Below are 17,672 nucleotides of genomic sequence, written 5' to 3' on the forward strand. Positions count from 1 at the left end.
AGGTCCCTTCCAACCCAAACCATTCTGTGATTCTGTGAAATCAGTTTGCATGGCTTTCTTCTAAATTAAATATCCCACCTTGTGGAAATACATGTATTTTATAACTCTGATTTAGGATATTCAGGAGGTGTTTGCAACCACTGTCTGAGTTTTCATCTTCAGTTCCTTATTACCTTTCCCACCAAGTTTCTTTTTTTCATTCTGTTTGCAGCCCCACTTGACTTTGGTTTTCACTTTAAAGCCTTATTAATCATGAAAATAACATAAAGCAAAATATTTATTTGGGATTTTTTTATTGTCTGTATAGTTCTCCTTTCTGTCTTTTGCCTGATCTATATATAAGGTTTTTGAACTGCTTCCTGTTGTTTATGCAGGAGTCTGGCACTGTGAGGCGTTACCTTAATTGGTTTTTAGATGCTGTCATGAATAACTCAGATAAATAATACAAGTAAGGGTTGGAGTTTGTCATCTCTTGTGTATGAATACGATTCCTTTTCTTTACTCTTCAGCTTTGAGCTTTTCACGGTGCTCCCTTGCCGTGCCTGAAACAAATTTAGTCCTTGTCTGATGTTTTCTCCCTCTTTGAAGTAAATTTCTTCAAAATAAGCCCCCTCGTTTTTCATTTCCTTTTGTGACTGATGTTTGTGAGCTGTTGTCATGTGTGAGTGAGTGAGACATCCCTTAGAGATGTTTTTATAAAGTAATTAATGGTAGAACATAAATGTGTTATGGTAGGATCAGGAAATCACAATCATTATCATGTGAAGGAAAATGTCCTAGAAAAGGTGTGAATCTCTTCTGCTTTAACCACCTGGCTGGACTGTGTGAATTTGTGCAGGAGATCTGTCCATTTACCACACAGGGTGATAATTCAAGTTGATCTTGAACACAGAAGTAAATGTGTTGAGATAATTTCATTTTATTAGGTATTAATTTAGGAAGAAATAAAACTCAAATATAGGAACAATAGCCATGTAAAATATTCACAGAGTGATTGCTGCAGAAATTTTATGAGGTTTCAAGTCATAAATTTCCACCTCAAGTAGAATTCCAAAGAGATTCTGCAAACGAAGGACGAATTTAGTGCCTGAAGTATCAGATTTGTCCTTAACATCTAAAATGTGGAATATGGGAAGGAATGGGGGAAGGATTCCTGGTCCTATTAGGTGAGGAACATGCTGGAACATTTTGGAGTTTTCAGCTCAGCCATTGCTGGATGTGTCTTTAAAAATACCACACCTGAGTGAATCATAGGTCACTCCTGCAGGCAACTTCATGCTCTCCAATTTTAGATTCTCTTCTGAAGGAAATGCTTCTGGATGGTGGAAGAAATGAGGAGTCTGGGTAGAATATCTTGGTCTAACTCTAATCCTTTGGGAAGCTATTTTGTCAGTATGTGCTTCAGTTGCACTTAAAAAATCAGGTGGTAAAAATGCAGGTGTAATTCTCAGTGTTTGATATTCTTTTAAAAACTTGTGAAGATTATAAACTAACCCAAAATGCCTCACAAACTGACTTCTGCAGTTTCAGTCTTTTCTTATATTCTGCTAAGAAGAAATAGTAATTTAAAATATTTCATCTGATGATAAATAACCTTTAGAATTTCTTACAGGTTGGAAGAATGAGCTGTTTTCTTCCTTTGGTAAAAAAGGAGAAATGCTGCATTTAAATAAAAGCCAAATACAGATGGATGGCTGCAGGAGCCTGCCTGGAAGTCTCCCTGGTTGATTATGCCAGACTAGAGATGGCAATCCAAAAATCATGCAAAAACAAAATTCCTATAAGCAGCTGAAGTCCCACTCCCAACTTCTCCACAGATGAAGGTAATGAGTTTGTTTGTTGTTTTTAATTAAAAGAGTTCTTGTTAGAGAACATGTTAAAACTGCCCTAAAAAGATAAATACTACAGATGAGCATTGCTCTTAATATAGGTGAGAAAGAAACCCTGGTGTTCTTAAGCATATTTGTTTTCTGGGCAGATGGGATATCTGTCTGGCCCTTTACAGTTGTGGGTGCTCACACTTCAAGGAGAGATTTGAATTCTTAATAACTCTTCTTTCTAAGCTCTAATGAATGTCCCAGTGCTGGGATTAAAAGATATGTTCCATTGACATGGGGATAAAGACTTTTTTTTTTTTTTACCTTTTCTGAATATGGTTAAGTATTTTTATTGGCACTTAGTAAGTTTTACACTTTGGTTTGAAAGTATTTTATAATATGCAACTTCACAGTCACTGGGCCCTTTTAAGATCAGCCCATCTTGAGCCTGAGTGCAGGGAAAATCAAGACTTGTCCTTTGGTTTTCATTTGTTTGAGAGATGTTGCCATTTCCAGCATTAATGGGGCACTGAATATTTGCAGTTTAAATTTTATGCCTGTTTTTGGAGGCACAAAAGAATTTAGGTCTTAGTAGTTTTAGCAGTGTAGAGAAAGGATTTGGTCCAAGTTCTCCTATCTTTAGCAGTAGTCCCCAGTAATAGTAACCTTTGGTTTTATTTCCAGCAGAGTCATATTGGTGTCATTAATGTAATACTGGAATTGTAAACTTCTTCCCAGCATGGTAATTCTTCATTTTAATATCTCACTGGGGCAGTTTTGTGCAGCTGAATTTGCATTTTCCTAGTAAGTTTAATAATGGTAGTATTAACTCTAAAAATGTGTGTTGTGCTTGTGTTGTTTTCTAGTTGCTTGTTAAGTTCAGTAACAGCAAAATATTTTATTTCTAGGTAACTTCAAAGAGGAATGCCCAGTGGTGCTTCAGTTTTTATTGCTATGAGTGGTGACATAGAGCATTTTCTGGAACATTGCATGCCCTCATGATGAAGATCTCCCTCCTGCAGCAGATGTACAAGGATGTCCTGGCAGGAATTCCCTTAGCCAAGGAAAGCCATCATTATTGCTCTTTACTTACTCTGAATGTTGAGCAGCCAGCAGGAGGAGATGAATCCTGTCACCAGAGGCATCTCCCACCTCCTGCTGCTGGTACTGGGAGCCATCAGGACACTGATGTGGTTGTCCCTGCAGCAGATGATTTATCAGACAGCTTTGCCAGCATGAGCTCCTCGCTCTGCCCCCGAGAGGTGATGCTGCTGCAGTTAACCCTGATCAAGGTGATGGTGGCCAAAGCAGAGTCCCAGCAAATCGAATCCAGCACGAGACTGAAGTACTGTGAGATCTTTGTCCTTCTTCTGAAGGAGGCAAAAACTGACTCAAAACTGGTAAGCTTGGTAAACTTGTGGAAGATTTTTGTGAGAGAAGGGAAAATAAAAAGGAACGTGCCTTAGATGCTTTTCCTTTCCAGGTTTCTCTGCTCGGTCCCCACGATCGGCTCTTATCCCACATGGCTTCCCAAAGTTTGGCAGCTCTGGTGTATTTCCAGCTGAAGGAAGAGGTGAGTATGGCACAACTTCACAACTGAAAAAATGACTGAGCCTGCAGGTCTCTCCATTTGGCTCTAAAGCAAGTTTTTATAGTGTTATTATTTTCCAAGAAATTAAGCTGTATTAGGAGGAGCCTGGAATACGGAAAGCAAGGAGATCAGATGTGTAGCAGAAGTGTGGAATGTCTTATATATAAAAATCTGGAATTCCATGAAACTCTTTTAGGGTAAAATGTGTGTAGATGACAAGAAATACTCTCTTTAAGGTTGCAATACAGGTATTTCATTATCAGTATTTTTACAGTTCCTTGATATTTGTTAGGTGATGCAGTAGATAACAAGTGACAACCTCTTGGAAGTTAATCAAATGCTTTTTTGTATTTTCTTGTTTCAATGTTCCAATTTCTTGAGGGTTTTTTTGATGTATATTTAGTGAATATATTTGCAGCCTCCATGGTAGCATCTCTGAACATGGATTTATCTCAGAACTATGTTTGTAATATTTCTCGCCAAGTTGTCTGGGTCTGGGAGTTATGAATTCAGATATGATCTGTTTACAGCATTATCTGATTTTGGGTGGGTCTCATGGCATGGGGAGGTTTGGTTTTTCCTTTCTGGAACATCCAGATAATTTCTCTTGCATTGCTTGTGTGACTTCACGTTTGCAACTAGAGGCCTAAGTACTTTAAAGGCATTGGACAGAGAGATTGTTTCTACCTGTGTTTTGTCTGTGCCTACATTTGAATCTTTTTACTGTACAATTTAAAATCATTGGTGTTATGATTTAATTTAATTTCCATAGCAATTGGAAACATATGCGATTTGTTTTTGAATCATTTTTCTTAGAATGCATTAAATGTCACCTGGCTCGGCTTTACTCTGAACGCTCTCTTGGGATTTCCCGGGAATACCCCGGTTGCAGATTGCCTGTGGACTCTGACAGCGATTATCAAGGAGACCCTGGGAGACGCGGTTTTACCCAAAGCAGGTACTGGGGCGATTTTGTGACGGTACCGCCAGGGGGAGCGATATCACCTGGAATTCATCGGGAGCGTGGGCTCTGGAACACCCACTCCCTTCCTTTGAAAGGGGGTATGAAGTGCTATTAAGATGTACTGGTTTAAACGTACTTAAAATCTGAAAGTAGTCCCAACACTTACTTTTACTTCTTATTCACTGGTTTATCTGATTGTGTTACACATCAGCTCAATAATGTGTTTTTTGTTGCCATAGGGGTTTTGAAGAAGTTGTTGGCTCCTCTTGATGCTGTGCTTGAAGGATTTTATAATACCATCCTGTTCCATCATTTTGACAGTCACCACTATACTTCACCTTATTCTGAAGCTACAACCAACCTAATCAGTTTTATAGATCTACTGGAAGCACTTTTGGCCTCCAGAACTGAACTGGAATTACCACTGAGGTGCCAGAGAGTGTTGTTTTTGAAAGTTTCTTGCATTCTGAACCTCATAAGCTCATCAATTCCCTATGTAATCAAGAAGAAATTCATTTTGCTCCTTAAAAAATGTGTCCTTCACAAGTCTAGAGAAGATGCTGGAAGTGGATCAGTGTCCTTACAAGCCCTGCCTCTGTGTGAGGATGTGCTTGCACTGAGCAATGCTGTTCTGCAGGTTGTGAGTTTAACTTGGCTTAATCAGATCCCACTTGATGAAAAGTCCAGCTACTTTGGAAGCAGTGAACCTGCTCCTGGAGATGATCCTCAGGGTGGTTCTGACCAAACTGTTCTCAGAGCCCTAAGTCTGGTTGTGCTTAAAGCACTGGAATTCAAGATTCACAACTCCACAGCAGAAGCAGAAATCAAAGGTAACAGTCCTTTTTTAGTTTTGCTCGTTAAGCAGAAGGTTTTAAAGCTTTCAGATTTTGTAATCACAGCTCATTAAGGCTGTAAATAATTTCAGCTGAATTAGTGGTGATGGGAGGGAGGAAGGAAAGAGAAGACCCACCCAAAGAACCTGCTGGTGCTGTGTCCTGCCTAACTGGTTGTCTCCTTGCGTTTTATTCAATCCCTGCAGTTTAGGGGGGCTGGAAACAGCTGCATTTGGGATTGAAAACTTTTCCTGTTTGGAACATGTGTTAATACTTGAAATAGCTGAGCCAGATTGGGAACATCAGGCTCTTCTCCAGTTGGAAAAGAAGTGAGTCCATAGCACAAGCATCTGTTCGGGGTGGGGAACTGAAAGGAACTGCAGGTAACACTCTTCTCTCTCTAACATGGAGGTAGAACTTTAGGTACCAATATGTATTTATTTTATTGAAAGTACAAGGCATTACTGTCAGACAGGTAATTTAATGAGGCAAAACCAACAGTGTGATAGAAAGGTAAATAAAAATAACGAAGCTCCAAAGTAAGGCACAGGGAAATTATGGGACTTACCATGTAATTGTAGAATGGCTTAGATTGGAAGGGACCTTAAAGATCAGCCAGTTCCAAGCCCCCTGCCATGGGCAGGGACACCTTCCACTGTCCCAGATTACTCCAAGCCCTGTTCAGCCTGGCCTTGGACACTTCCAGGGATGGGGCAGCCACAACTTCTCTGGGCAATCTGTGCCAGGGCCTCCCCACCCTCACAGGGAAGAATTCCTTCCCAATATCCCATCTAACCCTGCCCTCTGGCAGTGGGAAGCCATTCCCCCTTGTCCTGTCCCTCTAGGCCCTTGTCCAAAGTTCCTCCTCAGTGCTCTTGGAGCCCCTTTAGGCACTGGAAAGGGCTCTGAGGTCTCCCTGGAGCCTTCTCTTCTCCAGGTGAACCCCCCCAGCTCTCCCAGCCTGGCTCCAGAGCAGAGGGGCTTCTGATTTTGGAGCCTTCTCCAGGCTGAACACCCCAGCTCTCCAATGTCTCTGTGTCACCCCATGTCTCCATGGCAGAGGTGTCCAGCCCTCAGAGCATCTCCATGGCCTCCTCTAGACTTGCTCCAACAGGTCCCCATCCTTCTTATGTAAAGTGGTTGTGTCCTTCACCCTGACTGATGGGTCTGTCCCTTCAATTAGTAGGTGTGAGCATACCTTGAGCATTCCTCTCATACCTCCCTGCCTGAGTGTGTTTGTCCTGAGCTCAGGGATCAGACTGGGAGAAGGGCAGCCCTGGCTGCTGTGCTGGGATGGCAGGGAATGTGTTCCTGGGGGGAGAGGACGCGGTGCTGTGTCACCCTGGGAGCCCGGGAGCAGCCCTTCTCCCAAGCTCTAATGAGGCAGTGGGGTGAGGCTTTTTGCCTGGGAGACCTTCCTGGAATCCCAGCTTCCCACTTGCCTTTTTCCATCTGGGAGCACACGCTTCTGATGCTGTGCTGGGTGGATGTGGACGTGCAGATTCCATGATCAAAGCAGAGTGCTGTCCTGGATTGCATGGAAAAAATGGAAAGGCAGTTTCAGCTCTGTTCTGAAGCAGTGCTTCCAGTCAGATACAAGTGAGAATGGGCACTCCTGTATTTATTAGTCATAAATTTTTTTTGCCACATATTTCTTTCTAAACAAGGATGCAATTTTACAGCGTTTTAAATGCACTGAGACATTTTAATGCAAGTTCTAGATGTTATTTAAACGTGTAGCTAAAATGTTATTTTACTTTCTATATTTTTACACTGTTTAGGAAGTCTAAAAGTCACTTTTTAATTCATCTGTGCAAAAGAGCCACAGACTTCTGTAAGACAGCTTCTGACTCTTTTTCCAGATTTTGGAAGATGTTATATTTGTGATGCCAGTAGCATTCTTAAAGTTTTTAAGCATTGTAGAAGATATTTAACTTATGATCCACCTTCTGAAAAATGTATATATTGTCTAAGAACTAGTGGAAAGAACAAATGTAGGTTATATCTATTTTAGATGTCTCTGTGAAAATTCATTCTCAAAGAAAAAAAGTCTCCTTTCTTTTCCAGATTCGTGACACAAAAATGAGTTCTTTAATTAGATTCAAATACCCCAACTGTCAAGAGGAATTTCAGGTTGAGAGGGAATGGTGCTTCTATTTTAGTGACCTTAATTGAAGTGGTTAAAACAAGCACCAAAATTCTTTAATATGGTAACTCCCCTTCCAGGAAGCTGGTTGATTCTTTTTTTTTTTTTCCAACATGAATTAAAGTGGCTTAACTTTAATTCATTTCAATTTTGAGAGTCATTTCCTGATAGCTTTGATTTATAGGGAAGAATTTCGGTATTAATAACAAAGATAATTTGATGTTCCTGTCATTTGCTAGGAGGAATAGCAAATCTTAAAGTCAAACATTAAGGAAAATCATGTAGTGATGTGGTGAGTAAAACTGATTTCAAGGTTGCAGGAAGTTTTTCTGTTTTCTAAATATTGAATGTGTGCTGTGTTACCTCAAAAACTGATATTTAGTACTAGGATGTAGTACACTATTAGTATTGAAGATATAAGTTTTTTGACTCAAGGGAGTCTCTCTAATGATTATAAATAGTTATTTTTATGAGTAAGCTACTGCACTAAAATGGCAAGAACTAACCTAGAAAATTTGATGCTGTGTCAAATCAGTTGAACTAAGGAAAGATAAATGCATTCATGAACTGCTATTCACTGTTAATTTGAGAAATAAAAGGTGTATATGTTGTTTAGCAACAAAAAAAACCATATAGCAAAATTCATGCTTACTTCCTTTTTTTTTTTTTCCAGGAGACTTTGAGAGTTCCATGTCCCAGCTGGTGATGTTCTGGAGGAGTCACCTAAAGCCTTTCCCACAGTCTCACCCAGTTGTGCACCACTGTGAATGGCTCTCCTTGATTTTCATAGAGCAAGATGATGACATGTGGGAAGCTGCTAAAGCTTTATTACTCATTTATTTAAAATTGGATAGGTTAGTGTACTTTTTTTTTGAGAGAGAACTATGAAGAACTGTAATTTAGTGAGGCTGTTGTGATATAAATAACATTCCCATTGGTTACTTTTATATAAATCAAAGTTATTTTTGATAATTTAAAACCCCCAAACCTCAGGGCAATGTGATAATGTGTGATGTAAGAGCTGATGATTTGTTTAAATCTTTTTTTGGATTGAAACACGGGAGTTGTGAAACAATTTCTTACTAAATACTTTATCATATCCTGTATTTCAGGATAATTGACTTCACACCTAAAATAGTGGTTAGACAGATAAAAAGCAACACTGTTTTCTTAAAACACAGAGTTAGACAAGAATGGGATCTTAGACTTAAACTTCAAGAATTCAAGTACTTCTGACAGAGTTTCCAAGGATTGGGCCCATAGGAATTGTAGCTACTTGATAAAAACTTAATTGCTAACAACTGAAATGTGTTCTTCATGGATTTGTTCTGGACATTCAGTGCTTCATTGTTGTTTAAATTACCATACAAGATATTATCCTAATTTATACAAGTCCCTCAAGCTTCAGGTGTGAAGATATGGAAGTAATAAAAACACAAATCCTTCTTAGACACTTAACTAAAGTAGGCCACTCTTCCAATGTGCTTAACATCCTGAAAGTGTTCAGGTTTACAAAATTATTGATACAATACTATTTTATATTATGTTAAAACACAGTTGATGTGTTGTACCAGGATGTTTCCTAAGGAGTAGTGCCCTTTAAGCCCTGCTTTAAGTGCTTTGGCTTCCTGAACTGTCCAATCTCCAAGCCCCACGTGCCTTCGTTCCTTCTCGTTCTGATACAAAAACAGCTTTTTTTGGTTTTTTACTTTTTTGACAAAATTAAAAAGAGCAAGAATACCACCTTCTGGACACAGCTGTTTTTAAAAAGAAACTTGTAAACTTCCATTTCGTTGAGTGTATTTCATGCCTTGCTTTCCAGGTTACAACACGATGCTGCTGATAACTTAAGCCAAGAAGAGGAGGACTCCTGGAACATCCATACTCATGCAGGTGGATACAATCCACACTGTATCTTCTTATTTTTTCTGGAAAAGATTGCATTTGATTCCTCAGTGCTTCTAGATTTTTTGATTTCATCAGAAACTTGCTTTCTGGAGTACTTAGTAAGGTATTTAAAGCTGCTTAGGAGAGAGTGGCACCAGTTCGTAGCTGTCTGTAACCATTTTGATACCAAACACGGCGCTTTGCAGTCCGTGTCTCCTGCCAAGCCACCCCACCCAGAAGAGCAAAGCTGTGTGACTGCTGAGAGTTTGCAAAACGCTGGTTGTGAACCAGCCCCACCGACTCCGCTGTCTTTGTCTTCCTCTCCCGATCGCTGCGTGTTTGCAGCAGAGCGAGGTGCTAATGAAGCCGAGTCTGACTCACTGATAAGCGCCGATAGCGCGGCTCGGCCGGGGGCTCTGCCGGGCTCCCTTCAAAGCCTCCTTAATTACGACAGCTCAGAAGACTCCGAGTTGGAATCAGATGGAAAAGAGTGCTTGGTAAACACAAAGCAGGTGCCTGCAAACAATGAGGGGGAGAAGAGGAGAAGAGGAACTGGTTGCAGCTACACGGCTGATAACTGGAAAATCTGCACGTCTGAAGTGTTGCCTCTGAAACAGGAGGGGTCTCATCCCTCATCCTGTTGGACTCGTATGACGTCCTTGGATAACATCATTCCCTTAAGAATAATGCTTTATAAATCAACCAAGTGCTTGGAAGAGCTGCAACAAGCTATTTCTAGGTTGCAGAGAAGAAATCTTTTCCCATATAATCCGACAGCGTTGTTGAAACTACTGAGCCACATTGAGAAGATGAGGAAAAACATGGATCCACAATAATCCAAAGCATTCTGGTGGGGTTTTTTTAACTGGTACACCAGGGAATATTTCCATGAGACTAATGACTTCTGCAGCTCATGCCTCTTGCACTAGTCAGTGTATTTAACCTCAGGCAGGATAAACATGTTTTTGGTTGACACCTTAAAAATCTACAGTTGGAGCCAGTGATAAGATCCATGACCTGAGAGTCCTGGGCTTATTCATGGTATGTATTCAGTGTACAGTATATAAGGATTAATTGTTAGGCATTCAAAATTTGATAATAAATGGCCAGTGTGAAAGCACATCAAAAATACATGATACTTTAAATATTGTCAGTTATACTTAATGTCATTCTATTTATGAATTCATGGCCAAATTGGTAGTGGGTTATGGACTACAGGGTGGAGTTAATGCAACACTTCACAGAATGCTCTCAGTTGGAAGGGATCCACAAGGATCATCGAGCCCAACTCTTACATGAATGGCCTGGACAGGGATCAGACCCCAGCCTTGGTGTTATTAACACTGTGCTCTAACCAGGTGAGCTCATCTCAGGGTCTTGACTGCTTAGAGGCTGAGCTAAATAAAAGTGAGAGTTGTGGTGTTTATACTGTGTGTTCAGCATCAGTGCTTGGCTCTAAGTGCACCTTCACATGTGTATATTACTTTAATTAAAAGAAAAGGTAGATGTGAAACTAATGCATAAATGTCTAATTATGGAACACTTCAGTGGAGGATTATATCTTAATTAAGTTTAGGTAGTGTAGAAGTGAAATTCCAACAGAATTTCCTGCATCCATTGTGCATTTCATGTAAGTATAGAATGTACACTTAGTAAATTTGTTAATTCAGAAAGATAATTAAAATTAAGTGACTCCAGTGCAGTGAGATGGATATTTAAGATACTAAATTATGTTTTTTTTTTATTAGATGTAATTTGAATAACCTGAAAAGTGAGTGTCTGAGAGTTTGCTTGAGGGGAGCAAGTTCAGAACAGGATGCAGCTCAGTGTGTGCACTTTGCAGGAAGGCACCTCATGTTGGGACATTTAAAGAGCAGCTTGTAGTGATCCTGCAAGGGTTGGGCAGAGGGAAAGTACTGACAACAGGAATGCTGGAAACATCTCAGACCTCCTCAGAACTGTGAGAAAGAGTTTTCCTTCTAGGATCTTCTCTTGAAGGTAAGTGCTTGGTTCTCAATCAGAACAGAGCGTGTCCTCTCTTCCATTTAAGTAGCTGTTTAGTGTTAAATTAAAATAAATACTGAGGTAGGACAAAAACGGTGTGTGGAGCAGGTGACTGACCCACAAATCTCTGTGGCCATCTTCTGGTCTTGAGCTCTGAACTGGTGAATCAACACTTTTGGCAGGGGAAGAAAACTGGGTGAAGCTTATGGGATAATTTAGCTGGAAATTACAGTGCTCTCCAGGATGACAGTGGTAATCACTTGGCAGTTAGATGGGAAGGAGTGATCCTCTTCACTGGCCTGAAGGAGATCTGAATATTCTGAGTGTTCACTGTACTTTGGGTTCTTCCTGAGATAACTGTTGTTCAGAGGAGTGGGTGAGAATGTCAAGGAATGGAACCCTTAGTTAAGAACTGCCCTTGCAGTTGTCCAGGGTACAGACATGCCTGGTTTCTCTCCACTGTTTGAACTCAGTTGTGCTCTGGATGCTGAGTTGCTCATTTCTATCAGGACTAAAATCCCTCTGGGCATATTCAAAGATGCAACTCCAGACAACTTGGGAACTTTTCAGTTCAAACATGGGAAGTGCCTTTGGCGAGGTGCTTGAGCAAGCGTTTCTCAAGATCACGATTGTAAAAGTAGGTAGGTATATTTCAGTGAAATCTTTTCCACTCTCCTCACTTCTTTTCTAATCTAGCCTTTGCTGACTAGTTTATTTAAACTGAGCAATTCCCTTGTTTTCACTGAACACAGGACTGTTCAGCATTTCTTGATCCAGGCTTGGCCAGTTGGAAGCACCTGAATTGCAACAGTGTTTCTCAGACACTGATACGATAAGGTCGGTGGGAAAGGTAAAATGGGGAGATAATTTTGGATGAGTCCTTGTCTTCTTGTTTATCAGTAATTACTACAACTATCTAAATGTTTTTAAAGTAAAAAGTTTAGACATCTCAGTGTGTAAAATTTAGCAAGAAATGTAGGAGCCACAGCTTGATATTTTTTTTTTTTTTAATACAACAAATTCAATTGCAATCCAACTGCATGTAATTCTTACAGGCTGTTTGTGTGCCCAGTTGGTTATTAGTAGTGATCATTCCCACATGTTTCCCTTCTCAGAAAGCCATTGTTTTAATTCTCAGGATTTCTCAGTTGTAAAAGTGAGTAAATGTGGTTTGTATCTGGCAACTAGATACCTTAATGTGTTGATATTTTACCATTTATGAACTGTAGGACCTGAGGTGGAGTTAAATCAATGTGAGTCGAGGTTTTTTTATTGTACTATATATTTTAATTATTTTACTGTACTATATGTCAAAATGAGTGTGAGCCATGAAGGTGGGTATTAGTTCTGTGTCTGTATTCAAAAAGCCAAGCACAAAGAAAGCACCTGGCAAAAGAAATTGTATTTTAACCCATTGAGTATATGAGGTGGGATGGTTGGGGTTTGGTTGGGGTTTTTTTACAACCTAAAATTTTTAGGCAGAGCTGTTATTTCATTGCTAGAACAAATTAATTCAGCTGCAGAACGTATTACCAATGTAAATATTAGGAATTAGGTCACTACTAGGATATTTATGTGCCTTACCTTTGGATATTGGTATCTATCAACTTTTCTTGTATTATGTTGAAGCAAGAAACAGAATAAATCAGGTGGCCTTTGTGGAGACAGTTTTCTATGTGAGGACTTACCCTGAAATGTCCACAGTCCCCATTTTTGCTGTTGTTTTGAGGATTTTACTTTAAACATCAATAGAATAAATTATGCTTTAATGAGGTAAGCAGTTGGCATTAGAAGTTGCTCACAGGATGTGCTTTTTAAAAAGAATGTTTTTTTAACTTGAATGTTTCTAGAGCTTGATTGCAGCAGTTACAGCTGAATCCAGGTTGTGGTTCTTCAAACTGGATTTTCTCCAATAATTTTACGACTGCTTTCCATTCTACTTTTAAGACTTGTAGTACAAGTTTTAATCCTGTAATACAAGAGTAAAAACCAACCTTGGGAAATTCTATACTTATGATACCCTTGTAAAGCTGGGAATAAGGAGCCTTGGCTGTTCCCTGGTTTATCACTGCAGGATAAGCTTTGTTTGTACTTCTTCCAGAGTCAGTGTGGGATGGTGTCTGAAGTCACAATCAGGGATTTATCAGTGTCTGTAGGAGTGAAAATATTGTGGTTATTACAGTGTTGATTCTCTGTATTTTCCCTTAGGAGTTTGTAAATTCTTGTTGTATTTTGTACAACTCCTTTAGGCCACCTGATTCACTCTGAAGTCTTGTTAGAAGCCAGCAGTGTGTGTCAGAGTGGATAACAGGCAGGCTTTTACTGTCACCAGCTCAGCATCAGGCATGGGCCTGGACTTGGTTGAGAAACATCTCAGGGATTTAAGCTTTTCCAAGCCATTATCTTCTTAAACGTTGTGTAAATTAATTTATTGCTGTTAAGTGTCAGAGATGCTCTTTAACAGAGAGATGGCTGGCTGCTGGCTCACAGCAAGGGTGGAAGGAATACAAGAATATATTTTATGGCAAAAATCTTGCATGGAGAATTACAATATCCTTAGTTATTGTTGGTTGCTGCTTTCCATAACATGAGTTTTGTCAGTCAGCAGTGTCCTTTTAGGAGGAAAAAACATGAAATGTCTGAAAGTAGAACACACAACCTCAAAAGTGAGCAGTGCTGAATGTTGGCTCCCTTAAAGTTTGTAGGGAAGGTTTCCATGTACACATCCTGAAATTCTGTCAGGAGTTGTAGCTGCCAATTGGAGTTGTCCAAGGATCTGTCCCATCTCATCCTGGTGCTAAAGAGTTGAAATCTGATCACTTTTTATGGAGTTGAGAAGAAATTCCAAATGCCCATGGCTAATTAGAAGGAAGTAATAGCTACATGTTAAAAAATGAGTAATTTTAAGTCTATTTTGCAAAAATAGAGTATATTGATCAAGGAAGAAAGATTTGTTGTCAAATGACAAAATGCAGTGTCCTTATTTCTTTGCTTGCTGATTTTTATCTCCAAATATAACCTTCAAATGGGTTTGTCAGCTCTTAGAATAACTTTGTCACTGCAGACCTTTTATGGCTCTTTGCTGTTGGGATTTAACTGAAACAGAAATTAATGTTTTCTGGAAACTTACCTGCAGTACTTGGTTTCCTTGGTGGTATTTATATACTTCAGGAAAATCATGTGTGAAAGCAGTGTTCTCTCTCTGCTGACTTTCTGTGAGAGTTGGGTGAAGATCCATTGAGCAGCAAATGTAAAACTCAACCAGTTTTTTTAAAAAATTATTTATCTCCTTGAGAGAAAATCTGGTACTTGGTCACCTTCAACAGAGCATTGGTTCCTCTAAAGGAGTATTTCTTCACCTCAGCTAAAATTATTGAGCAGCATGATGCCCATCTTTCCTGGATTTGTCATTTAGGAGCTGCTGCAGAGGTGGGAATTGCTGGGTGTGAAGCATCAAAGGAGTTGCCTTTCAGTTGCACCGAGCAAATGCTTGTGTTTTGTGTTCTCTGTGGGTGGATCAAGATTGATGCTCCGAGAGTCTCCCAGGAATGTAATCAAATGTTTGCAGCATTGTCTTACCTGCAAGTGTTACAAATTGTTGAGGTTTATTTTCATACAGTTGTTAAACCAGTGCTTCCAGCTCCAAGGATCAACAAGGCATTTTTTTTTTAATCCTGTGTTATTTGGACTGTTGGAAATGAATTAAGAAACTCTCTGAACTGATTGGATTAATTGTTAAATCTCTTAGTTTTGCAGCCAGAAGATTGTGTGTAGTAGTCTCCTGCATCTTAACATAGGAGTGTTATTTGGGGGGAATACAGTATCTGGGGTGGAAAGGGTGAATTATATTTATATATATATATATATAATTTTTGTTTGCTTTGTAAGCACCCAAAGTTACTCTCCTTGCTAAATTTGCCTTTTCAAATATATTGGAACAAACTCAGTGCAAGTACCTTCTATAGCTGTGCAGTTATATCCAAATTGCTGTGGTGTTTCTGGTTGCTGGAAAGGGGGATTTGACAAGTATGGACAAGCTGATTGCTAAACTGAGGGGAAAGAAAAAAACCTCCTCACCAAGGATAATTTAAAGACAACAGAGGACCAGGGTTTTGCATAAAGAAAGCCAACTAAATCATGTGTACATCTCTGTGCCTCTGGGTTTGAGAGGACTGTTCCTTCCTGTCCAGGAGGGTTGTTGATACACTCTGTGTTCAGGATTTAAATTAAACACAGCCCAGGGTTTGCAGCTTGAAAGAGGGAGTATAATTGTGGTGTTCCTGCCCCTCAATTGAGTGTGTGAGAGAAGCTGGTTACAAGGCAGTCCCCAGGGAATGTCATTGTCTTTTCCTGGAGCCCTTTTCCTAAGGCACATCCAAAGCCTATGGCAGCTTGGATCAGCAGTAGAGTGTGTTGGTGTCCCTTCACTTCACTTTCTCCTCCCAGGATTGCTGCTGACATCCTCTCTTTATCCAGTTGTCATCTTCCTTCTTATTATTAAAGCCCAGATTGTCGAAGTTGTGAGTTTTCTAATTCTGACTAAAATTCACGGGAACCAAGTTCTGAAACAAGAATTTTAAAAGATTTGACAGTTCTGAAGATTTCAACCTATGTGTTCAAATCCTGTCTCCTGATTTAGTCCTGCAGTGGCATTCATGGGTGATAAATATTTATTACCTTAATGCTTGCTGTGTTCAAAATCAGGTATCTAGTCTTCAGTTATGACAGAATGCATTACTAATTACTGATTAATTAATAATGAAACCACTCCTTAGTGAACATCTTCCTGTATGGATCTGGATTATGAATCAGGTCATACTGGTAAGAAAGGGCTTGGGGAAAAAAGCTTTTTGAGAGATTGTAAATAGACTTTTTCATCCCTGTTTATGTAAGGAAAGGTTGGTCTATTAGGAGAAGGTTTGAATTCCTGTGGAGAGGAGCTTAGTTTTTAAACTGCAGATTGCAAGGTTGTGAGTTATGATATTGATGTCCTTGGAATGATTAATTTTCAGGTATTTATTGAGTCTTGAGGAGTAAAAAAATATAGGAATGTCAAGTTGTTCTGCTTTAATCTTGAAGGAATGGCAAGCAGGTGGGTTCCACTGGCGGTGAAAAGAGAATTCAGAGGCCAAATTATTAGTTTTGTATCAAATTGATTCCTGCTCTTTCTCCATGTATACATATGGCTGAGATTTGATTAACTGTCTGCTATTGAGATAATCAATTAGCAAAAACAGTTTGGCACTAATAGCAGTATATTTAGAACATTTTTTTTGGCTCCCCAGATTAATTCAAGGGTTTTTTTATATGAAAGAAAACAAAAGAAACCCTTAGGGGTTTGGGGGATGGTTTTGGTGTGGTTTTTTTCTTCTTTCCCCTTCAGGTACCACCACACACAACAGCTCTGATTGTAGAAGTTTAAGATTTAATACTGTCTCAAAGATTTGCCAGCAGGGTTTTCCCTACTGAGAAATTTAACTAATACTATTAACTCTCTCATGTAACTGCTTGGAAGCTCAAAGGAGAGCTCACACCCAGTGGATTCACTGTAATTTATTGCATCTGTTTAACTGGCTGGAAAATACGGAGGTGAATTGTGACATTTTGTGAAAGAAGTGAATTTTTCTTGTTTTGTTCTAATACTCTTTTTTACTGAGAACTTATACATAATTTCCAGTGATATGTAAAATAATTGAGTCAAACCCATGCCCCCATTATCTATTTATATTTAGTTATCTTATTATATTTGGTTATATTTAATTTTCCGGTGACTGAGTAGTTGTTCTGCTGCAAGTAAGGAGTAGTAACACTTAGATTTTTAAATTTTCTCATGGAGATGTACAGACTAAGGTGCTTTTTCGTTTCATGTCATTTTTTTTTTTTTTTGCAGCATTCAAATTGAAGATACCTGAAGGGTGAGCACTATGAAAGTGCAGTGGTAATTGCCAGGCCAGTGGGCACTTTGATCAAGAGGGTATGGTTAGCTTGGCATTCACCATGTAGTATCTTTAATCTTGTAATAGCCTCCTTCACAGGTGGTGAGTGCTACCCAACAAATGCTCCTCAGAAAGGATGAACATGTTTTCCCATTTATTTTTTTTGGTAGCAGTCCCACACTTGCTCCAGTCAAACAAACTTGTTTTTGGTTGTTTACTGTAACAGTGAAGAAATTGTGGATTTAGGCATAAGAAAGGTGTTGCTGCCAGTTGGCTATTCCATTACTGGCACAGGATTAGCCAAGTGATATATGAATCAGCTTGCTCTAGGCTTTCCTAATTGGCAGAGGGTTCCTAAATCTTCTGCTTGGTTCACAGCAGTGGTTTGTTCAGATGTGGGAAATTATGGAGATCATTTAAAGCAACAGCAAAGCCATACTCCTTTCTGAAATAATCCTTCATGTTTGATGCTTCTCTGGTGCATCAGGTGATTG

At 39.4% G+C, this 17,672-nt stretch overlaps 2 protein-coding genes across 4 annotated transcripts in view; both read left to right on the top strand.

Annotated features, from left to right (window-relative positions):
- Positions 1-1,617: 1,617 nt before the first annotated feature.
- LINS1 (lines homolog 1) lies at positions 1,618-17,146 on the top strand. The gene is made up of 11 exons (XM_025894822.1): positions 1,618-1,823; positions 2,726-3,217; positions 3,301-3,390; positions 4,225-4,366; positions 4,612-5,202; positions 8,025-8,205; positions 9,174-10,279; positions 11,082-11,236; positions 11,752-11,883; positions 11,995-12,079; positions 17,133-17,146. Exons 2-7 carry the CDS (start codon positions 2,816-2,818, stop codon positions 10,072-10,074), a joined length of 2,307 nt encoding a protein of 768 aa, XP_025750607.1. The 5' UTR covers positions 1,618-1,823; positions 2,726-2,815; the 3' UTR covers positions 10,075-10,279; positions 11,082-11,236; positions 11,752-11,883; positions 11,995-12,079; positions 17,133-17,146.
- CERS3 (ceramide synthase 3) overlaps positions 12,288-17,672 on the top strand; it is a 43,934-nt gene continuing 38,549 nt past the window's right edge. Inside the window, exons 1-2 of one of the 3 annotated variants that reach the window (XM_018069633.1) lie at positions 12,293-12,398; positions 12,872-13,015. In XM_018069633.1, coding sequence (XP_017925122.1) covers positions 13,011-13,015 — 5 coding nt within the window. In that variant the 5' untranslated portion in view covers positions 12,293-12,398; positions 12,872-13,010. Of the gene's footprint in view, positions 12,399-12,871; positions 13,016-17,672 lie in introns of all 3 variants that reach the window. The other 2 variants (XM_018069634.1, XM_018069639.1) reach the window with 2 other exon arrangements.

The sequence above is a fragment of the Manacus vitellinus genome, unplaced genomic scaffold, assembly GCF_001715985.3.
Source record: "Manacus vitellinus isolate BGI_N305 unplaced genomic scaffold, ASM171598v3 scaffold_16_pilon, whole genome shotgun sequence".
Lineage (NCBI taxonomy): Eukaryota > Metazoa > Chordata > Aves > Passeriformes > Pipridae > Manacus > Manacus vitellinus.

What these genes read in the sequence shown, in the direction of transcription:
- LINS1 (XM_025894822.1), top strand. Translation starts at nt 2,816, where the DNA reads ATGATGAAGATCTCCCTCCTGCAGCAGATGTACAAGGATGTCCTGGCA. An exon ending in CAAAAACTGACTCAAAACTG is followed by an intron (nt 3,218 to 3,300) that starts GTAAGCTTGGTA and finishes TTTCCTTTCCAG; the next exon opens with GTTTCTCTGCTCGGTCCCCA. An exon ending in ATTTCCAGCTGAAGGAAGAG is followed by an intron (nt 3,391 to 4,224) that starts GTGAGTATGGCA and finishes CATTTTTCTTAG; the next exon opens with AATGCATTAAATGTCACCTG.